We start from the raw sequence: 16,535 nt of genomic DNA, 5'->3' as shown, positions 1-16,535 counted from the left end.
TTTCTAGGGCTGCTTAGAGGTCCTGGTCTGCCATCTTCCTACAGGAGTGTTAAAGCAGCAGGATGCCAGGTAGAGCTATTAACTGTCACCGTTTAAGCTTCCTGTGCAATGGATGCACATACCAACTAAATTATAGAAATAGCATTATGCATTAGTTATACACATCACAAGTGTGATACAGCATTTTGATATTTAAAGGATGTATTATATATATTAAAAAATACATTAAACATTTAGAACTGGCTTTGCAGAAAATAACACACATTGGTTTTGTTCAATGAAAGACTGCAAAATTGTGAATTTAATGTATAATATAGCCTTTATTCTTTTTCCTCTAAACTCTTGGAAACTTACATAACAATCGTGCTTTAATTATGACACCATTTATAGACATTTAAAATGCACCTTAATTTATAAATATTTTACATTTGGTCCATAGAACAGGTTGCAATTTACTAAATAATGCTGTACTCTTTTAAACAGGCTCTGTATATATTTTTTAATATGTATATATTACATATATATTTTTATATAGAGATAGATTTGCTTGGTGTTCAGGTATTCCTTATTGCAAAAAGCATATATGATCATACAATAACCTCTTTTTTCAGGGCAAGTACTACAAAAAAGATACAGCTATTCACAGTTTACACACAGTAGTTCTACAACACTATTTTGTGCTATATGATACGTTTGTACAGCTTTTTGCTAAAGAGCAGGTCTGTCAAACATCTGTCATTATTGTTTACAATCAAACATTAAATACTGCATTTTTCTTATAACAACATGGGACTTGATTACATTAAACAATAAAGAGAAAGTTGGAACTTTTATCCTTAGTCTAATGAAATTCACAATTATAATGTGTATGTATCATGTATAATGTTTGTGTAAGATGTACAGTTTTCCCCTAAACCCCAAAGACTTACAGGACTTTTGCATTTCAGCTATAGCCATTAAGGATGTAGCTTAGATCTCATAATATTTTACAATTGATCTATGTATGAAACAGTTTAGGATCTACCAAACATACTCTGAGATTTTATGATGTAGTTTGAAATATATATGTATTTTATATATATTATTTCTACAATAATGTGCTTGACATTCTGAGAATAATACCTTATTGCAAGAACATGTTTGTCACCTTCAGACAAAAACAATGAAAAAGCCAACATTCACAGTTAACATGTTTTTCACGTAGTAGTTCTACATAAATTGTGCTATCTAACATTGTACGTTGCACAAAAATTTGCTGAAAAGCATGTTTCATTGCACAGTTCTGTCACAGTCATTTATAATCAGACATCAATTACTGCATTTTCCATAATCCTTTGTGTCTGTCATATAGCTGCCAAACGAGAATTACCATACATGCTAACCACTGCATTTTCCATGCAGGGAAAAAGTTCCATGAGCTGAATGGGCTTTCTAGCTATGTGGCAAATGCAGACTGAGCCCAGAGTGAAGATAATTTTTTTTTAATATTGTTGAAATAGCTTTCCCTTATGCCTTCATCACCACAAATAATACATAAATAAAAATAAAACTGTTTTCAAAGTGCTAACGATCCATATTTTATAATTTGCTTATTAGAAACTGTTAAAGTCCTTTAACAGATTAAAAAAAACAATTGTGAATTAAACCCTAAATTAGAATTACAAGGATAAGCTTCAGTCTTTAAGCCATTGTTTTGGTTTCTATTTTGGTGGCAATGCAATAATAGTAGAATAATAACAGCATAATAAAAGCTCAAGTGCTCTGAGCTTGCATTGCAAATACTTTTTCTTTTACTCTGGGACATCTTTAAGAGCTCTTGGATATTACTTCTTATTTTGGTAAAGAAGTTAGAAGTCATACTTTTTGCCTCTAACGTCTGCAATTCATCTAGTATTGATTCACAAAGATATGTTCTTTTTATAAGTAATAGTACAGATATTTTTGAAGACATTTACAATCTTGTTTGAAAGTTATCCTGAAAGGCTAAGTACAGATAGTGTTTACAGCCATTCTATGCTTTATTGCCACAAATAGCCATATGACCCAATTTGCACTAGGAATGTTTATAAAGGCTGTGTCTACTGTTAACTGAAGGAAGTCTCTTCCCCCTCAAATGGCCTCAATGGGAGCAAGTTTTAAGGGCAGACTTTTTCACTGGAAATCACTTGTTTACAAAATACTTCATTCTTTTGTACAAAACAATTCCAGACTTAATTTTACTCCTGCAGAGTCAGAAATAACAGTCTTGGGATTCAGCGGTAAGAAGTATTGATAAACTACTAAAAATCAGCAGCACAAATCTTCAAATAGTCGTGCTAAAAGGTAGAGTAAAAAGGTATTGGCACATCAGTTTACAAATTCCAAGGTATGCAACTATTATTGTGAAAGGATAAAAAGATTAACAGTCTGTGGATTGCCAGAGAACACAAAACACTGTCAACATTTGAGCTGGCACAATGGTTGAATCACACCCATGGTGATTCCCTTATAGTGGAGATGACCTTTTTTCTTTTTTTTTTTTTTTTTTTTTTTGCCACTAGAGGTAGGTAATTATATTCTCAGACATAAATTTGTGGTCATATTCAACCATATTTTTTTTTCTGGAATAGTATTGGTACTTTTACAATACAGAAGTTTAGATGTAGGCTTCTTTGTTTGCAGTGTTGCTCTGTTGGGCCTGGTCTGGCCCATTTTCAGGATGAGTGATGTCTTCACTTGGCTGAATCATTACTTGGATGCGCTGTTTGAAGAACAACAATAAATGTGAGGCAGTCAAAAAATTGTTTCAAGGCTTCCTTTTTTCTTAAAGGCAATCCTGAACACGAAGGGCCACCAAGATGCTCAAAGGACTGGGAAGCCTGCTATACGAGGATAGGCCAGGAGAACTGGGTTTGTTCAGCCTTGAGAAAAGGAGGCTCAGAGGGGATCTCATCACGATGTACCAGTACTTAAGGGGCAGCTACAAAGAAGATGGAGACTCCCTTTTTACAAGGAGTCACACGGAAAGGACAGGGGGAATGGACACAAGTTGCTCTTGGGGAGATTCTGATTGGACAAAAGAGGGAAATTTTTCACAGTGAGGACAGTCAACCATTGGAATAATCTCCCAAGGAAGTGGTTGACTCATCCACGTTGGACACCTTCAAGAGTCATCTGGACAGGGTGCTGGGCCATCTTGTCTAGACTGTGCTCTTCCTAGAAAGGTTGGACTAGATGATCCCTGAGGTCCCTTCCAACCTGTGATTCTGTGATTCTATCTAGGCATTAGAGCTAAACTGAAAAAATTCTCTCTGTCTCCCAAGGGACTATAAAGGCAATAAGTCATGTATACTAAAACCAGTTTTAGCTGTGTTCTGAACATGAGACTAGGCGTTGAAAGACCACATGCAAAACAGTACATGCCATCAGGCATTAGCAACTGAACATGCATAGGGGAAAGAAATGAGAGACTGGTGCGTGGGGCAGGTGAGGAGAGGCTCTGCTGCAAGCCCACAGGTCAAGCATCAAGGCTGCAAGTTTGCAGTGGGTAACAGGAAGTCAAAGCTGGATCTCAGATGCAATGGTGACCCTCCTCAGGGAGCAGAAGGGACTGGAGAGTATTGGCTGCAGCTTCTGGGAGTTACTACCTTCAAGGATACCACTGGTAAAGTAGACTCGTATTTAAGATTGGTTTATTTCTATTCTGTCTTTGCTAGTCCTTTTGCATTCTCCATTCATGAAGCTTATCTGCCTAACTCACATTCGTATTGAGAAAGAGAGCCTAGTTTTGATCATCAAAGCCTGTGAGTGGTGCAGGCTCCTCCTATTATCTAATAATTTCAAAAATGAGACCTTAATCTACAGCAAGACTGAGATGAGGAACTTTTACGGTGGTCTTATACAACTCTGCTCAAGACACAGCTATATTTTAGAGCAATAGTTCTCTATTTGCACGTGAATGTTTCTGTAAGACCAAGAGAAAGGTATTCAAAACATAGGAGCTAAGAACAAGCAGGGGAAAAAAACCCAACAGAATTGTTTTGTCAGCTTCTTTGAAGCATCACTGAGTCTCTTAAAATTTGCTGAAGACAAATGTTTGGATCAAGATCTGAGCAATTCATGAGGCATTACTCGCCAATTCTGTTTAAGATCATCTGTCCCTTTACAAAGATGGCTCTGTCAGCTGATTTTAGAATATTCTAGAAATTCTGACATTCATTTTGACAGTCTTTGGTTTCTGCAATCATAAAGGAGAGAGATGCATGTTTCAATATTTGTGCTGAAGATGTGTCTGTTATGCTCCGAACAAGATTACTGTCTAGAGAGGGAAAACTGAGGATGAACCCAGTTTAAAAAAAATTAAGTATGGCAATTGTACGTGATTACTAAGCAGTGTACTGATCAATAAGCTTATTAACATTTCACACTCCTTTAGCAGCATTTCTCCAAGGACCTTAAAACATATTTAAGCCATACAACACCTCTCTCACATAGGAAGTGTCATCTTTTAACACATGGAATAAAGAATCAGGGAGAGGCTAAGAGCACAGTGCAATTAGAAAAATGCCTCTAACATTCTTCATGAAGTAACTGTTCATAGAATGCCCTTAAATAAAGACTAAAAGTAAGTACAGCATAATCATAAAATATGATCCCAAGATTTTACATGTACTTCCTCTCAGCTGCAGCAGAGCAAGGCAGCTGTGGCAACTTAGAACTGATGCGATGCAGAACAGGATCTCAAATCTTTGACCACATCATAGGGAGGTGCTAAATAGGGTCACTGTGAGCAGACTCATGGAATCCAAGAGTTATGTAGGTTTAGTCCCATGAGTTTGATTCAAATTCCTTAAAGTATCACTGCCTCGATACATGACACTATGTCTTGCGTTAATAAGGACAAATTTACATATTTTGTAAACTGCTACTTTGTTTTCTAGGTGTAAGGAGCTGGGATGCAAAGTGTTTGGAACTGTCAAAGCCCAGAGATAAGGACAACATTTAATGACAGTACAGGCAGTGTCTTGTCTTTTGTCTGTTTGTTACTTGTTTTTCAGCTCAATGCAAAATAACTGGGCTAAGCAAGTGAGGCCACAGGAAAGATATCATAGAAAATAGTTGCCCAGCAATCAGTGTGCACAGGTCTTGCATGATAAAATCAGTCCGAAGAAACAGAGACTTACCTGTTTTAAGGAGCCTTTCAGGGTTAGAAACATATATGCCATATAGCCTGGTATCAGCACCATAGAAGACAAAGCCATGAACCAACCAACCCCTTGGCCCCATTTTGGGAAAACGTAACTTCCCATTGTGAGAGGAGTCATTTGAACAGCACTGAAGATAAATACTCCCTGCAAAATACAGCAGAAAAGAAGATTTGGATGAGATTTCCAGTGTATTCTGTGTTCAAGAGTTTTTCTGGATTGACTTAGACCTCAAGCCTGCCTTCACATCCAGGCAAGGAGAAAGCGTTCCTTTAGCCCTGGTGATGGCCACCAGGCACTAGCTTGTAGAGGTGGCCTGCAGGTCAGTCTTCCAGATGGAGGCTGCAGAAAACAGGCAAATGCCAGCCCTTTGCACTGACTGATTCCTGGCTAGCTTAATCTCTAGTGTGGGAATGTGTAAATAACTGAACTGTAATTCTGCAACTGTGAAGCTGTTTGTTTGTTTCCACTAACTTTATTAGAATAATAGCATCAGTACTGCTCCACTCTACTAGTCACCAACAGACTTGTAGAGGCTCTGAATAAGAAGTGTTCTTTAAAGCCTGGCTTTGCACTGACCTCTCTAATATCACACCAGTGCTTGGCCCAGAGGCTTTGATATTGTTCAGATCCTCTGAACAAATGCATTATGGAAAATGAGGGAAGTCAGAATAGACCCTGCGGTTCAGTAGGTAGCTACAGATTTGTCTCTATAGCAGAACTTATCTTGTGAAATTCAAAAACCACTTTGAATTTTTCAATAACAAGAGATGAGGAGATATTTTCCCAAGAAGCTTCTTACCAAAATTGATCTTAATGTTTCAAGGTAACAATATATTTTCACATACATAACCTGCATCTCAGATTATCCAGGTATGCTGGTATGGGGAATCAACTGGTACTAGTAGAGTCCTCAGATAACCTGCACAAAATCAGCGGGAAGTGGGCTATTTGGAAAGATGGGGGTCCTGGACAATAATACCTACATACACATCTATACTGTACCATTGATCAGCAGCACTTGTGGGTTGCTTTTGTGTTGTTTTCAAACAGATGAACTTCAAACATGGTATTTTTTCCTTTAAGTTCCCAAGGAAGATTTCTATCCTGGCCTGTTTCAAATGTCTAAAACAGCCTGCATCAGGGAAACCTGCTAAACTGAACCAGCAAAAAGAAAGCTTATTCTGATCCTAAGTTCAGTCCTTGTGCAGAACATATTCCCAGAGAGGAGAACGTAGAGTGGCAGATTCTGTTAGCACATTGTCACCACCGGTGAACTTGCACTGCACAACAAATTCTGTTGAAGACTTTACAAGACAGTAGAAATCTGTTAAGTTTTACAATGTTGGCCCTCTTCCTACTATACCACTAAAATAAACAAAATGCATTTTTTAATGCCTTCCTGAACACTTGTTTTCAGAAAAATGGAAGCCTTCTTCATCTGGGCAGAGATGAATCAAGGAACTCTCAATATAAACACCTTTCTGTGCCTCCCTTCAGTGCTCTTTGTTTGCTTTTCTATGGCCTGGCCTACCTATATGGGAACATCAGAGAAATATCAGTGAGTGAGGAGTATTGTGTCATGTGTAATAGTGTCTACTTGGTTACAGCTTTTTATATTCCACCTGGGTTAACTACATTATGTGTAGTAAATTTACATTTCTTTGTTCATTATTTCAAAATGTACTGGATGGGCTTAACTGGATAAAGTTTAGAATCAGAAGAGTGTACTCTGGTTTCCAGTGCACAAAAATCCTTGCAAGTTTTGCCAGAAAACCAGTAGCATTGCAGTATAAACTGAGTAATATATTCCACAGAATCCTGTAAGAGAACATCAATTTATCATACTAGCCTGTTACCAGAATAGTGTCTGTGAAGGTATTCAGTTTACAAAATGTGGGTATTTTTGTGTATATGGAAAATTTAGACTTTAAAGAGATTGCTAAATTTTACCTACTAATACAAGAAATGGTCAAAATTTATATCTTACATTTTTCTATCTCTGCCAATCAAACCTCTGACTAGTTACTATTTTCAGAGGACTAATACAAATCTTGAAATTGCACAAGGCCTTTTGAGGCACAGGCCTCCTCTGATGACACTGCCTTTTGCCTGTTGCCTTCAATGGAATTGCTCAAATCCTTAAAAAAGGAATGAGGCCGGAGTTAATATGAACCTGTAGGGTGGAAATGACAACGCTGTAGTACGTAGTCCACCTCATTTACATCTTTTGAATCATATTATAAAAGTTTGTTGCTTACTGCCACAATGATAGGAGTGAAAAATGACCAGCAGAGTTTCCACCAGATGCAGGGTCTGTATCCCACCATCTCTTGGATGTTGTCATAAAATCTATTAACACCTAAATATAGAAATAAGAAACAGTATAGAAACATATCAGATAACTGATTCAGTTGAAAGGTCAGTGAGAGACACCATCATAAATGATGAGGTATATCTGGAAGCTCTATACAGACTCCAACATAACTTTTCACCTCTCTGAATGGGAAGAAAATGTAGAATCTCAGGAGCACCAAGAGTCATTTGTTCTCATTCTTCCACATCATAAATAACAAATTAGCGACCAGCAGATTTATTCCCATGCAAAGGCTGAGGAATTCTGTACATCTGAAGGTCAGATGCAATAAATTGCTCTTGGTTAATTTCAACTCTAAGTCTTATTAGAATGAGAGATTTAGAATGATATTTTACAAATGAAATTAAAAAAAAGTCCATCCTAGCATTAAACAGCTTCACTCTGTGTGGATATATGCACACCATATACATGCAGAACTGCATATGAAGTCAAAGAGTAGCCCTTCTGCTGCTGCTGTTACCTACCAGTACTCCATCATCTTCTGAAAGTTATGTCTATCATATTATTTATAAATTTGTATTTGATTTCTTCATTATTTAGCCAGTGTATTTTTCCATTCACATTTGCTGGATTCCTATGCAGTATCTCTTCCTTATAAAATGCTGCTTCATCCTCTTAAGCCCATTAAAAGGCAGCAGAAAGACTCCAGTTGACTAGCTCTGAATCAGTTTTGTAATATTAGCTGAAGTGCCTTAGTAATCATGGTAGTAAGTTCTTGGACTAGTTAACACAGACCTAAAGTCAAATGAACAAATACTCTGGCAAGAATATGATACATATTAATTAATCTTTATACCCAGAGCTTGTCAGTCCAGACTTCTGGATATTTTAGAGCAATTATGCAAGATACAACTGACCAAAGAGCCTGGCTCTCACTGCAAGATCCTAGAGGGACAGAGTAATTTCTGGAAATGAAACATCACAAAGTGCAAAAGACCTAAGTCATTATGTTGAGAACAATGGTACTGAACACCTCTGAAGATCCAGGCTTTCCAAGGAAGGGGGAGGGCAAAAGAGAGGGAAATGTCACCTATGTAGTATTCCTGAAACACTTAGCATCTAATGACTTCCAGGCTTACACTTCGGGTGTTTTAAAGAGGCAGAAGTAACTTCCACAAGCCAACTTTGAGTCCTCGGTGGAATTATAACAAGGCCAATTTCAGTTCCACCCTCAGCATGTGCACGCAGAAGAACAAATCAGTAGATGAAGTATCCTTATGATGTGCAACACTTATGGAAAAAAAACCCAACATATTGTTTACCGTAGCACCAGGATATTGAGATGCACTCAAAGAATACAAGGAACAAGAGACTCATTCCACTGGCAGAGTAGTAGTCAAAAAGCTTAAACACATAGATTCCACCCTAAAACATACAAGAAGGAAGTGTTAAAATAAATAGTAAGGACTCCAATTTCAAGATAGATTAAAATGCAAGCTACAAACTAACAGTGGTGAATAGGTTAGGGACATATTAATGTAAATCAATTAAAGTTAACAGGTTAAAGTCTTAAAACACTTGAGGTCAATACTGACAAAAATTACATTACTGCTAGAATTCAGTTAACTGGTTTGATTTGACTTTACTTCTTTTTGTTCAATTATTCAGTCATGTCCCTGAAAGAGTCTGCAATCTAGTAGATCACAGGAAGCAAAGAAGAACACCCTAGGTACTGCTTCTTGGACTGTTAAGACAGATTGTAGAGATGTGTCTTTTCTTGTTACCTGAACCATGAAGTAGGGCTCACTGCATCCATGGACTACAGGCATTTTACATTTATAAGTTAATGTCTGCTGCATGTAGTCTTTAGATAGTCGGTGATAGATCCCTGCCACTTCAATGGTTTGCAATGATTCCTGGTTGGGGCAGGGGAAGGGGGAAATTAAATGGATGCTGTATGTCAGACATAAGATCACATTCTTCTACAGAACATACCTGAGTAATATTGGACAGCCCTATCAGATAGGAGACAATGCATACAACAGCGATGAAGATTTCTCTTCGATTGCGCAGTAACTTTGGAAATTCATCCACCAAAGCTGTTATGAATCCTTCCACGGTGCAGAACTGCAAGTAAAGTTAGAAATAAAATACAATGCAATGCACTACAACAACAGGATTACATTTAGGGGAGGAGTTTTCAATAGCACTGGCCTAAGGCTGCATCCTTTAAATGGTAAATGAAAATTCACTTGACGTCAGTGGAAGCAGTTCTTCTGAATATCTTTGTTTCTGTCTAAAAAGGTCTGTGCAGAAAGATTTCCAGCTAGAAAAAAACTTGAAATTCCAAACTATGAACCGCAGCATGTGCTTTATGAACATAAAGTTCTCATTCTTGTGCTAGAAAATGATACACCTACAGTTGAAGGCTTTGACCCCTAGATCCTTCAAAAACGTACACTTCCCCTTTCAGTGATTTACTCACATACATGAAAGCCAATAGACACAAAAAGTCTAATCAGATTAGTGCTTCAGGGTGAAGGTTAAAGACACAAGATTGATTCTCATATGTAATAAATCAGATACTCTTTATATCCCCAGAAAAGGTTTTTGCTGAGGATGTGGTCCTCCAAATGGAAAGTATGGCCATACTTCAGATTTTTACTGTATGTATACATTAAAAATAAATGTTATCATTATGATGGCTGAAATAATGAAAAACAGAACATATATAAAGTCTTATTAATTTCCAGCAGTGCAATCAGAATTTAACCAATAGTTACAGTTCTTATAAATTATAGCGTATGAAATGTTTCACTGATTGACAGAAAATGAAGAAAGCATGACAGCCTGCAGATATATATTCTTTTTAATAATATTAGACTACCTTCCTCAGCTATTAGTTGCCTAGAGACAAGTTCTTTCAAGAATATTTTTGACCCAATTAATTTCACAGTAGTTTCACCCCAGATTGAGCAATAGGTTTTAATGTCAAGACCAAAGCTTACTGAAAAAACAAAGAAATAGAAAACATAAATTTTCAGCTTCCTTTCACGTTGCAGGATAAAATGCCCTCTTGGTATTTTGTATTTTGGTTCACAGGCTGAAGTCAACTTGGATTTATAAAGAATGATGGATTTTCTCTACTGAAAGACTAGTACAGTACTAAGCCAGTAATTCTCATAATCCTTTAAGTACTATGAAGACTATGCTAGTAACTGAATGGTGCAGTTTTGACAACTGTAACTGATTGCAAGTAGAGTAACACATCTGCCTATGATTGGTCACATACAAATGACCAAATATTTCAGCAGGCAGAAGGGACTTCCCTGACAAAGTCCTCAAAGCATGCTTTGCAAAATAAGACAGGGTGCTTTCTTTAGTGCTTACAATATAGTTGCTATCTGTATTAAAATCATTACTGATTAATGAATGTTTTTGTTGGACATAGTCCTGCCTAGCATGTAAAGTGCTTTTTCTTGGTCTTTCTGCTTTTTGTTCGTTTTGCAACAAACATTTTTTAAATGATTGCATGACTTAATTATTTCATTGTTTACTTACTTAATCTAAACAGTAACTCTGGAGAATATCTTATTTGTATTTGCAAAACCTTTAGGTTGTGCCTTCCCATTCGTTTCCAGCTGTCAGATACCACCTCTAACTCTTAGCTAATACCTAAACCAATAAAGTCTTGATCCTTACTATTGGGAATTGATTTCAGAACACACAAAATGCAGAATGTCCTCAGTAATGAGCATGCTGCCTCCTGAATTTGCTCCTGACATTCTTATGCTTAAAGTGAAATGTGTGCTGCATCTTTTTATTCCATGTGGTAAGTTCTGAAGACACCTTTCAGAAATATTTGTGGCATCTAAATCTTGTAAAGCATATCCCATTGCCTCCTACATTGATCAACACTGCAAGGTTATTTTTAATATTGAGATTGAACAGTTAAGATTTCAAAGAAAGTTCCTTTTGTCTGCAGAATAAAATTTCTGCAAATTTTATATATGCTTCCAACAGTTCATGAAAAAGTGAAAGTGTCTTAGTATCAGGTTTTGACTATCTCATGTGCCTTGAACCTCTTAGTCTTTCCTCCTATTATTTATCTGATTATTCCAGAAACCATTCTGCACCACTGACTGCTGGCAGTGCAGAATGCACAGAGAGGCTAACCTTCTACCATACGGTTTCAGAAAATTTGTCTTAATTATTAATTTTTACACCAGTTTTACCTGACTGTCAATTCCGAGCATTAGCAACATGGAGAAGAACAGTATTGCCCATAAAGGAGAAATTGGTAACTGTGTCACTGCTTCTGGATAAGCTAGAAATGCCAGTCCAGGGCCTGGTAGGAGAAACAGGAAAGAAAATGTCAATGTGATTGATTGGGTGTTGTGATTAATTGCTCCTGTTGATACATAGGTTTTAGGTTTATTTGAATGACTCAGTCATGGATGCAGCATCTGATCAGAGAATTCAGCTTAATCAGCGTGTATTTTACTTTTTAAAATTAACCAACCAAACCAAACCAAACCACAACAACAACAAAAAAAACCCCAGAACCAAGCAAGCAAGCAAGCAAAATACTAGATGCAGTTCAGAAGCTGCTCCTGAGAAACACCTTTGTATAGCAAGGACAGGGAATGTTATTCTTGGCTAGGATTACATCTTCTGTTACTGATCAGCATTCTCTCCCTCTCAAGCAGTTATTGATAGCTGTAATCTTCTGCTTTGCACCAAGTAGTTCAGAAGAGAAACAAAGACAGCTCAGAAATGGAGAAGACACTTTCCAGCATTTACAGTATTCCCATTTGCTATTCCATTCCATTCCATTATCTTAAAATACACATTTTAATGAACTATGTAGCTGTAAACAGGCAAACCTTTTTAGTTGTGTTCCTACTAACTGCTGATGGGGGCATAGTGTTGGAAGTGGAATATAAGTTCTTATTAAAAAAGAAGGAGCTCTTTTTGTTGTCATAGCATAGCTGGAAAACAGCTGATGTCAGGTTAAGAGGGAAACCTGTAGGAAACTAAATAATCACAGAAACAAAATTAGTGTGCCTCACTTGAGGGAGGTATCTGATTTTTCAGTTTTCATTAAAAGTAAGTCAGTCTGTGACAATTGGTTGGACCTCCATAGCTTTCAAACCAGTGATTTAAGTATTGGCATTAGACACCTGAATTGTCAAAGTAAACGCAATGCAGATTTTGAAACAATTATTTGGTAGCAATAGCAGATATGATTGGAATGCCTTCCAAATGGCACTAGTAAAAGCAAAATAAACTTAAGATTAATACGTTCTTAACTTTACTCTGTCACACATTCCACCAAAATGCAGCTCCAGCTTTTAATAAGATTGATTGTTTCACAAAGCTGTATAGAAGAACGCAAAACAACATGTCTCATGGTGCTAAAATAAAGCATCAGTTTCTAAGCTTGCTAGGAGAAACAGAAGCCTTTTAAAAGGTCAAATTTTCAAATATCCTTTGCAATTACTGGCCATAGGAGGTCATGTGGATCTTTGAAAAGTCTGTTATCCTAGGTATCTTAAAATGTATTTAGGAGCTTAATATGATATAAAAATATAGTTTTGTTTGCAGGTGTAGTCTTTATGTAGTTATACCTGTATCAAATACATAAATCCAAGAAGCTTATTTCACACATCACTGACTTTCCAGAGCATTTTTGACAACAGTGTATGCCATCATAATTATTTTGCTAATTTCTTTGTATGTGTAGTTTATTGAAGATTATTTTTAGGGCTTAAATTCTCTGTTTTTCTAACTAAGGGAATATTTCATCAATGGGATATTTTTGCTAGTATAATAAGACTAGCAACTTTTTGTCCACCAGCAACATCCAACCAAGCTTTCTGTTATCTGTGGCCAGAACTGCTAAATGAGTATCTGGTACACCAGCTGGGTTAGGGCAACCATCTGCTTCGCTACTTTAAGCTTTTTCATCTGGAAGAAAGACAAGGAATTGCAAAGAATAGCAGAATCTTTCCATGGACATCTTACTGCCCTAAGTAAAATGACTTTCATAATAAAGGGTCTCATAAAATTGCCTGATAGCTGTAGGTCTGAACAGGTGAGAAATGGATCTGCCGTAAAGGGGGCAAGAAGGATCAACCTCAAGAAACAGTAAAATGAATTTAAAAACCTAACTGAATTTGAGAATACAGGCTCCAAAAACATGACCATCATTCCTCCTTTCATTTTGCTTTTAAGAATTTCAGTAGCAAGAGGTTCATAATCTGATGTCACAGCTAAGTACTGAAGCAGCAACCTGCGCTGCCACCTCTTGTAAATGCTTTCCCTGTAAGTAGTATTCATTAGTACTCATTGTGTCAGCCCAAGATGAGTCTCTCTCTGACCACTTTCCATACCAAAGGTTTCAGAGCATTAGGCAGGCAGGCAGACAGTCTGCTGGACATGAAATTATTTTGGTGGTGCTGTCTTGACAGGTTTGAAGCAATGCTCTCCCTTTTGCAATCAGTAAGGGCGACTGAAATGACAGGGAGCTGAGGAATGTTTTGAGGGAGGATTTTGAACAATTACATGAAGGAGTTGTACGGACAAAAAATAACTGATGTCACTGAATAACTTAGAGAAAAATATATTGGGTACCTGATGCTGCTACATCTGCAATAGGCCTCTTTGTGACATTAGCCATGAATCCAACAATGGAGAAGATGACAAAGCCAGCAAACATGCTTGTGCATGAGTTTATGCAGCACACTATTATGGAGTCCCTGAAATAAAGGTAAGGTGTTTTAAGGAGTAGGTAAAGCAACGCTACTGTTCATCAGTATATTACCCTTTTTTCCTCTGAAAAGATTTAATGATTTATGATTTCACAGTCTGGGTTCCATTTCATGCTGAACAAGTCATACTGTCTCTCCTATTACTATAAATGCAGTTATACACCTCATTCCTTGTTAGATATCACATTTAATATTCAGATTTGGGACTATACTTTATTTCAACAATATAGTACACAGAAAGACAGAATCCAGCTCCAGCTGAGACAGGAAAGTGCCATTGTAATATGTGCAGTCATCTGCTTACCTGTAAACATTATTGTGGAAAGGGTTATAACTTCCAAGGGCAATCAGTGAACCAAGACCCAAACCATAGGAGAAGAAAATCTGTGTGGCAGCATCCAGCCAGACCTGATTGCAGGAAATAATTTTTTTAAAAATCTGTTTCTGCACTGAAGAGCAGGTCATATGTCTGAAAGGTGAACAGTTAGTAGTGAAACTTTTGTTTACAAGGATTAAGTATTTACCTCAGAGTCTGAAAGCTTACTGAAGTTGGGAGTTATATAGAATAAAATGCCTTCCTTTGCTCCAGGCAGTGTTACACCACGGAAGAACAAGATAAGCAGCATAACATAGGGATAAGTAGCAGAGAAATATACCACCTGATATGAAGAAACAAGACATTGTAAGTGTGGAAGGAAGAATGATCTGTGCTCGTTAACATTTCAGAAAATATTTGCTCCCTAAAAATACTGTAGCAGCAACTGAGGCTGACTTTCAAAATGTAAGCATTTATCAGTGGAAAAGCTTGGTGAGGAATGGCGAGTGCCTACTGCAGAATTCCTTAAACAGCATGTCTACAAGACAGGTGCTGTTGCTAACTTTCCTGAAGGTGGAGTTTAGTGGACTAGGATATTTTCTCATGAGGGGCTCATGCTTTTCTTTTTATTTCATTCATCAAGGGGACATCCCTAAAGCACAAGGTTCTAGTACTCCTATCCTGTTTATAGAACAACATCTGTTAGATTGTTATCCTGCTCTCAGACAGCTGTATTTGTATTTTTAACACTCTCTCCTCACTTATGTTGATATAATTGCCCTAAAGGATCCTACTCTCTTGCCTTTTCAAAAGCCTTATAAAAAAAGACACTATGAAGTCATTCCAAAGAAACAGCCCTTTTTTGCCACCTTCTTTGCAGACAGGCAAAATGAAATGGTTTGGTCTGAGTTCAACTAGGCCATGTTCAGCATGCAGCTTGAAGTAGGTCACAGTTACAACTATCTTGTCAAAAGTTAACAATTCGTTGTTTCAGTGTGAAAAAAGTCTTAGTTTCATACACCAGGACTGAGGTCTTATAACCCAAGCCTTCAGTTGCCACCAGACCTCATGACTGTGGCTTTTCATTTCCCTAAGATTTCTTCCTGCCATTTGGGCAGAGGGACAGGTATATGCCAGTGTCAGATGCTGTTGCCCTTTCATTCCTGGAGAAGGGTCTGTCGATAATAGAATTTCCTTTAATTCATTAGTCAATTTTATTTTGCACTCAGAAACCAGCCAGACTCCAAGAAGCACAGCATGCAAGCATGCCCGTGGTAAGAACCACCTATGGCTCTCATTTAGCATAATGAAAGGAGGGAGTAACTCTTATATGCAATACAGCTTCAGCACTTACTTACACACCTAAGTCCAGCAAGAGCTGTGTAATAAATGCATGCTTCTCACTGAAGCCAAAACACTGCATCTTCACTCTATTGCTATCCAAACTAGCTAGAATATTCATCCCAGGAACACGCAGGTATATTTTTAGGCAATTTTATACCTGGCAAAGCCAAGAAGTTTTTAAGTGAACATACCATCCAAGACTGCGGTCCGAGCTAGCTACAGAGGAGCCAGCTCTTTCAAAAACATGGTGCTGCATCAATTCAAGAAAGACAGAAATTAAGTACTTCACAGAGCTATTCCAGCAAAACTATCCCCAGTGCCTCTTACCTCAAGAATTTTCAGAATATTTGAGTAAAAGGGGCATTTTTAATTGAAATGTATTTACAGTACTTTTTAATCTTACCTTTCCAGTCCAGCCTACCCCCTTCCAGATACAAAAATACACCAGAATCCAGGCAATTGCTAGAGTAATTGCTAGCGGCCATCGGATTTGCCCTGGTTTTTCCAATCCATCAGTCATTTGGTGCATGTTGTGTCTAGAATAAGCCAACAGAATGGTGTATTTGACAACTAATTCAGAAGATAGTATATGAATGATAACA

General features: G+C 37.4%; 1 protein-coding gene across 2 annotated transcripts in view; it reads right to left on the bottom strand.

Moving 5' to 3' along the window:
* Nucleotides 1-320: 320 nt before the first annotated feature.
* Nucleotides 321-16,535, bottom strand: part of SLC6A1 (solute carrier family 6 member 1) — a 66,627-nt gene continuing 50,412 nt past the window's right edge. For both annotated transcript variants that reach the window (XM_075096597.1, XM_075096598.1), the window contains exons 6-15: nucleotides 16,337-16,469; nucleotides 14,798-14,932; nucleotides 14,578-14,681; nucleotides 14,137-14,261; nucleotides 11,736-11,848; nucleotides 9,496-9,627; nucleotides 8,823-8,925; nucleotides 7,445-7,545; nucleotides 5,163-5,330; nucleotides 321-2,740 (exon numbers count right to left, since the gene is read on the bottom strand). In XM_075096597.1, coding sequence (XP_074952698.1) covers nucleotides 2,636-2,740; nucleotides 5,163-5,330; nucleotides 7,445-7,545; nucleotides 8,823-8,925; nucleotides 9,496-9,627; nucleotides 11,736-11,848; nucleotides 14,137-14,261; nucleotides 14,578-14,681; nucleotides 14,798-14,932; nucleotides 16,337-16,469 — 1,219 coding nt within the window. In that variant the 3' untranslated portion in view covers nucleotides 321-2,635. The remainder of the gene's footprint in view (nucleotides 2,741-5,162; nucleotides 5,331-7,444; nucleotides 7,546-8,822; nucleotides 8,926-9,495; nucleotides 9,628-11,735; nucleotides 11,849-14,136; nucleotides 14,262-14,577; nucleotides 14,682-14,797; nucleotides 14,933-16,336; nucleotides 16,470-16,535) is intronic.

Source organism: Phalacrocorax aristotelis, chromosome 6 (assembly GCF_949628215.1).
Source record: "Phalacrocorax aristotelis chromosome 6, bGulAri2.1, whole genome shotgun sequence".
In the NCBI taxonomy this organism is placed as follows: domain Eukaryota; kingdom Metazoa; phylum Chordata; class Aves; order Suliformes; family Phalacrocoracidae; genus Phalacrocorax; species Phalacrocorax aristotelis.
This window is presented reverse-complemented; position numbering and strand designations above follow the sequence as displayed.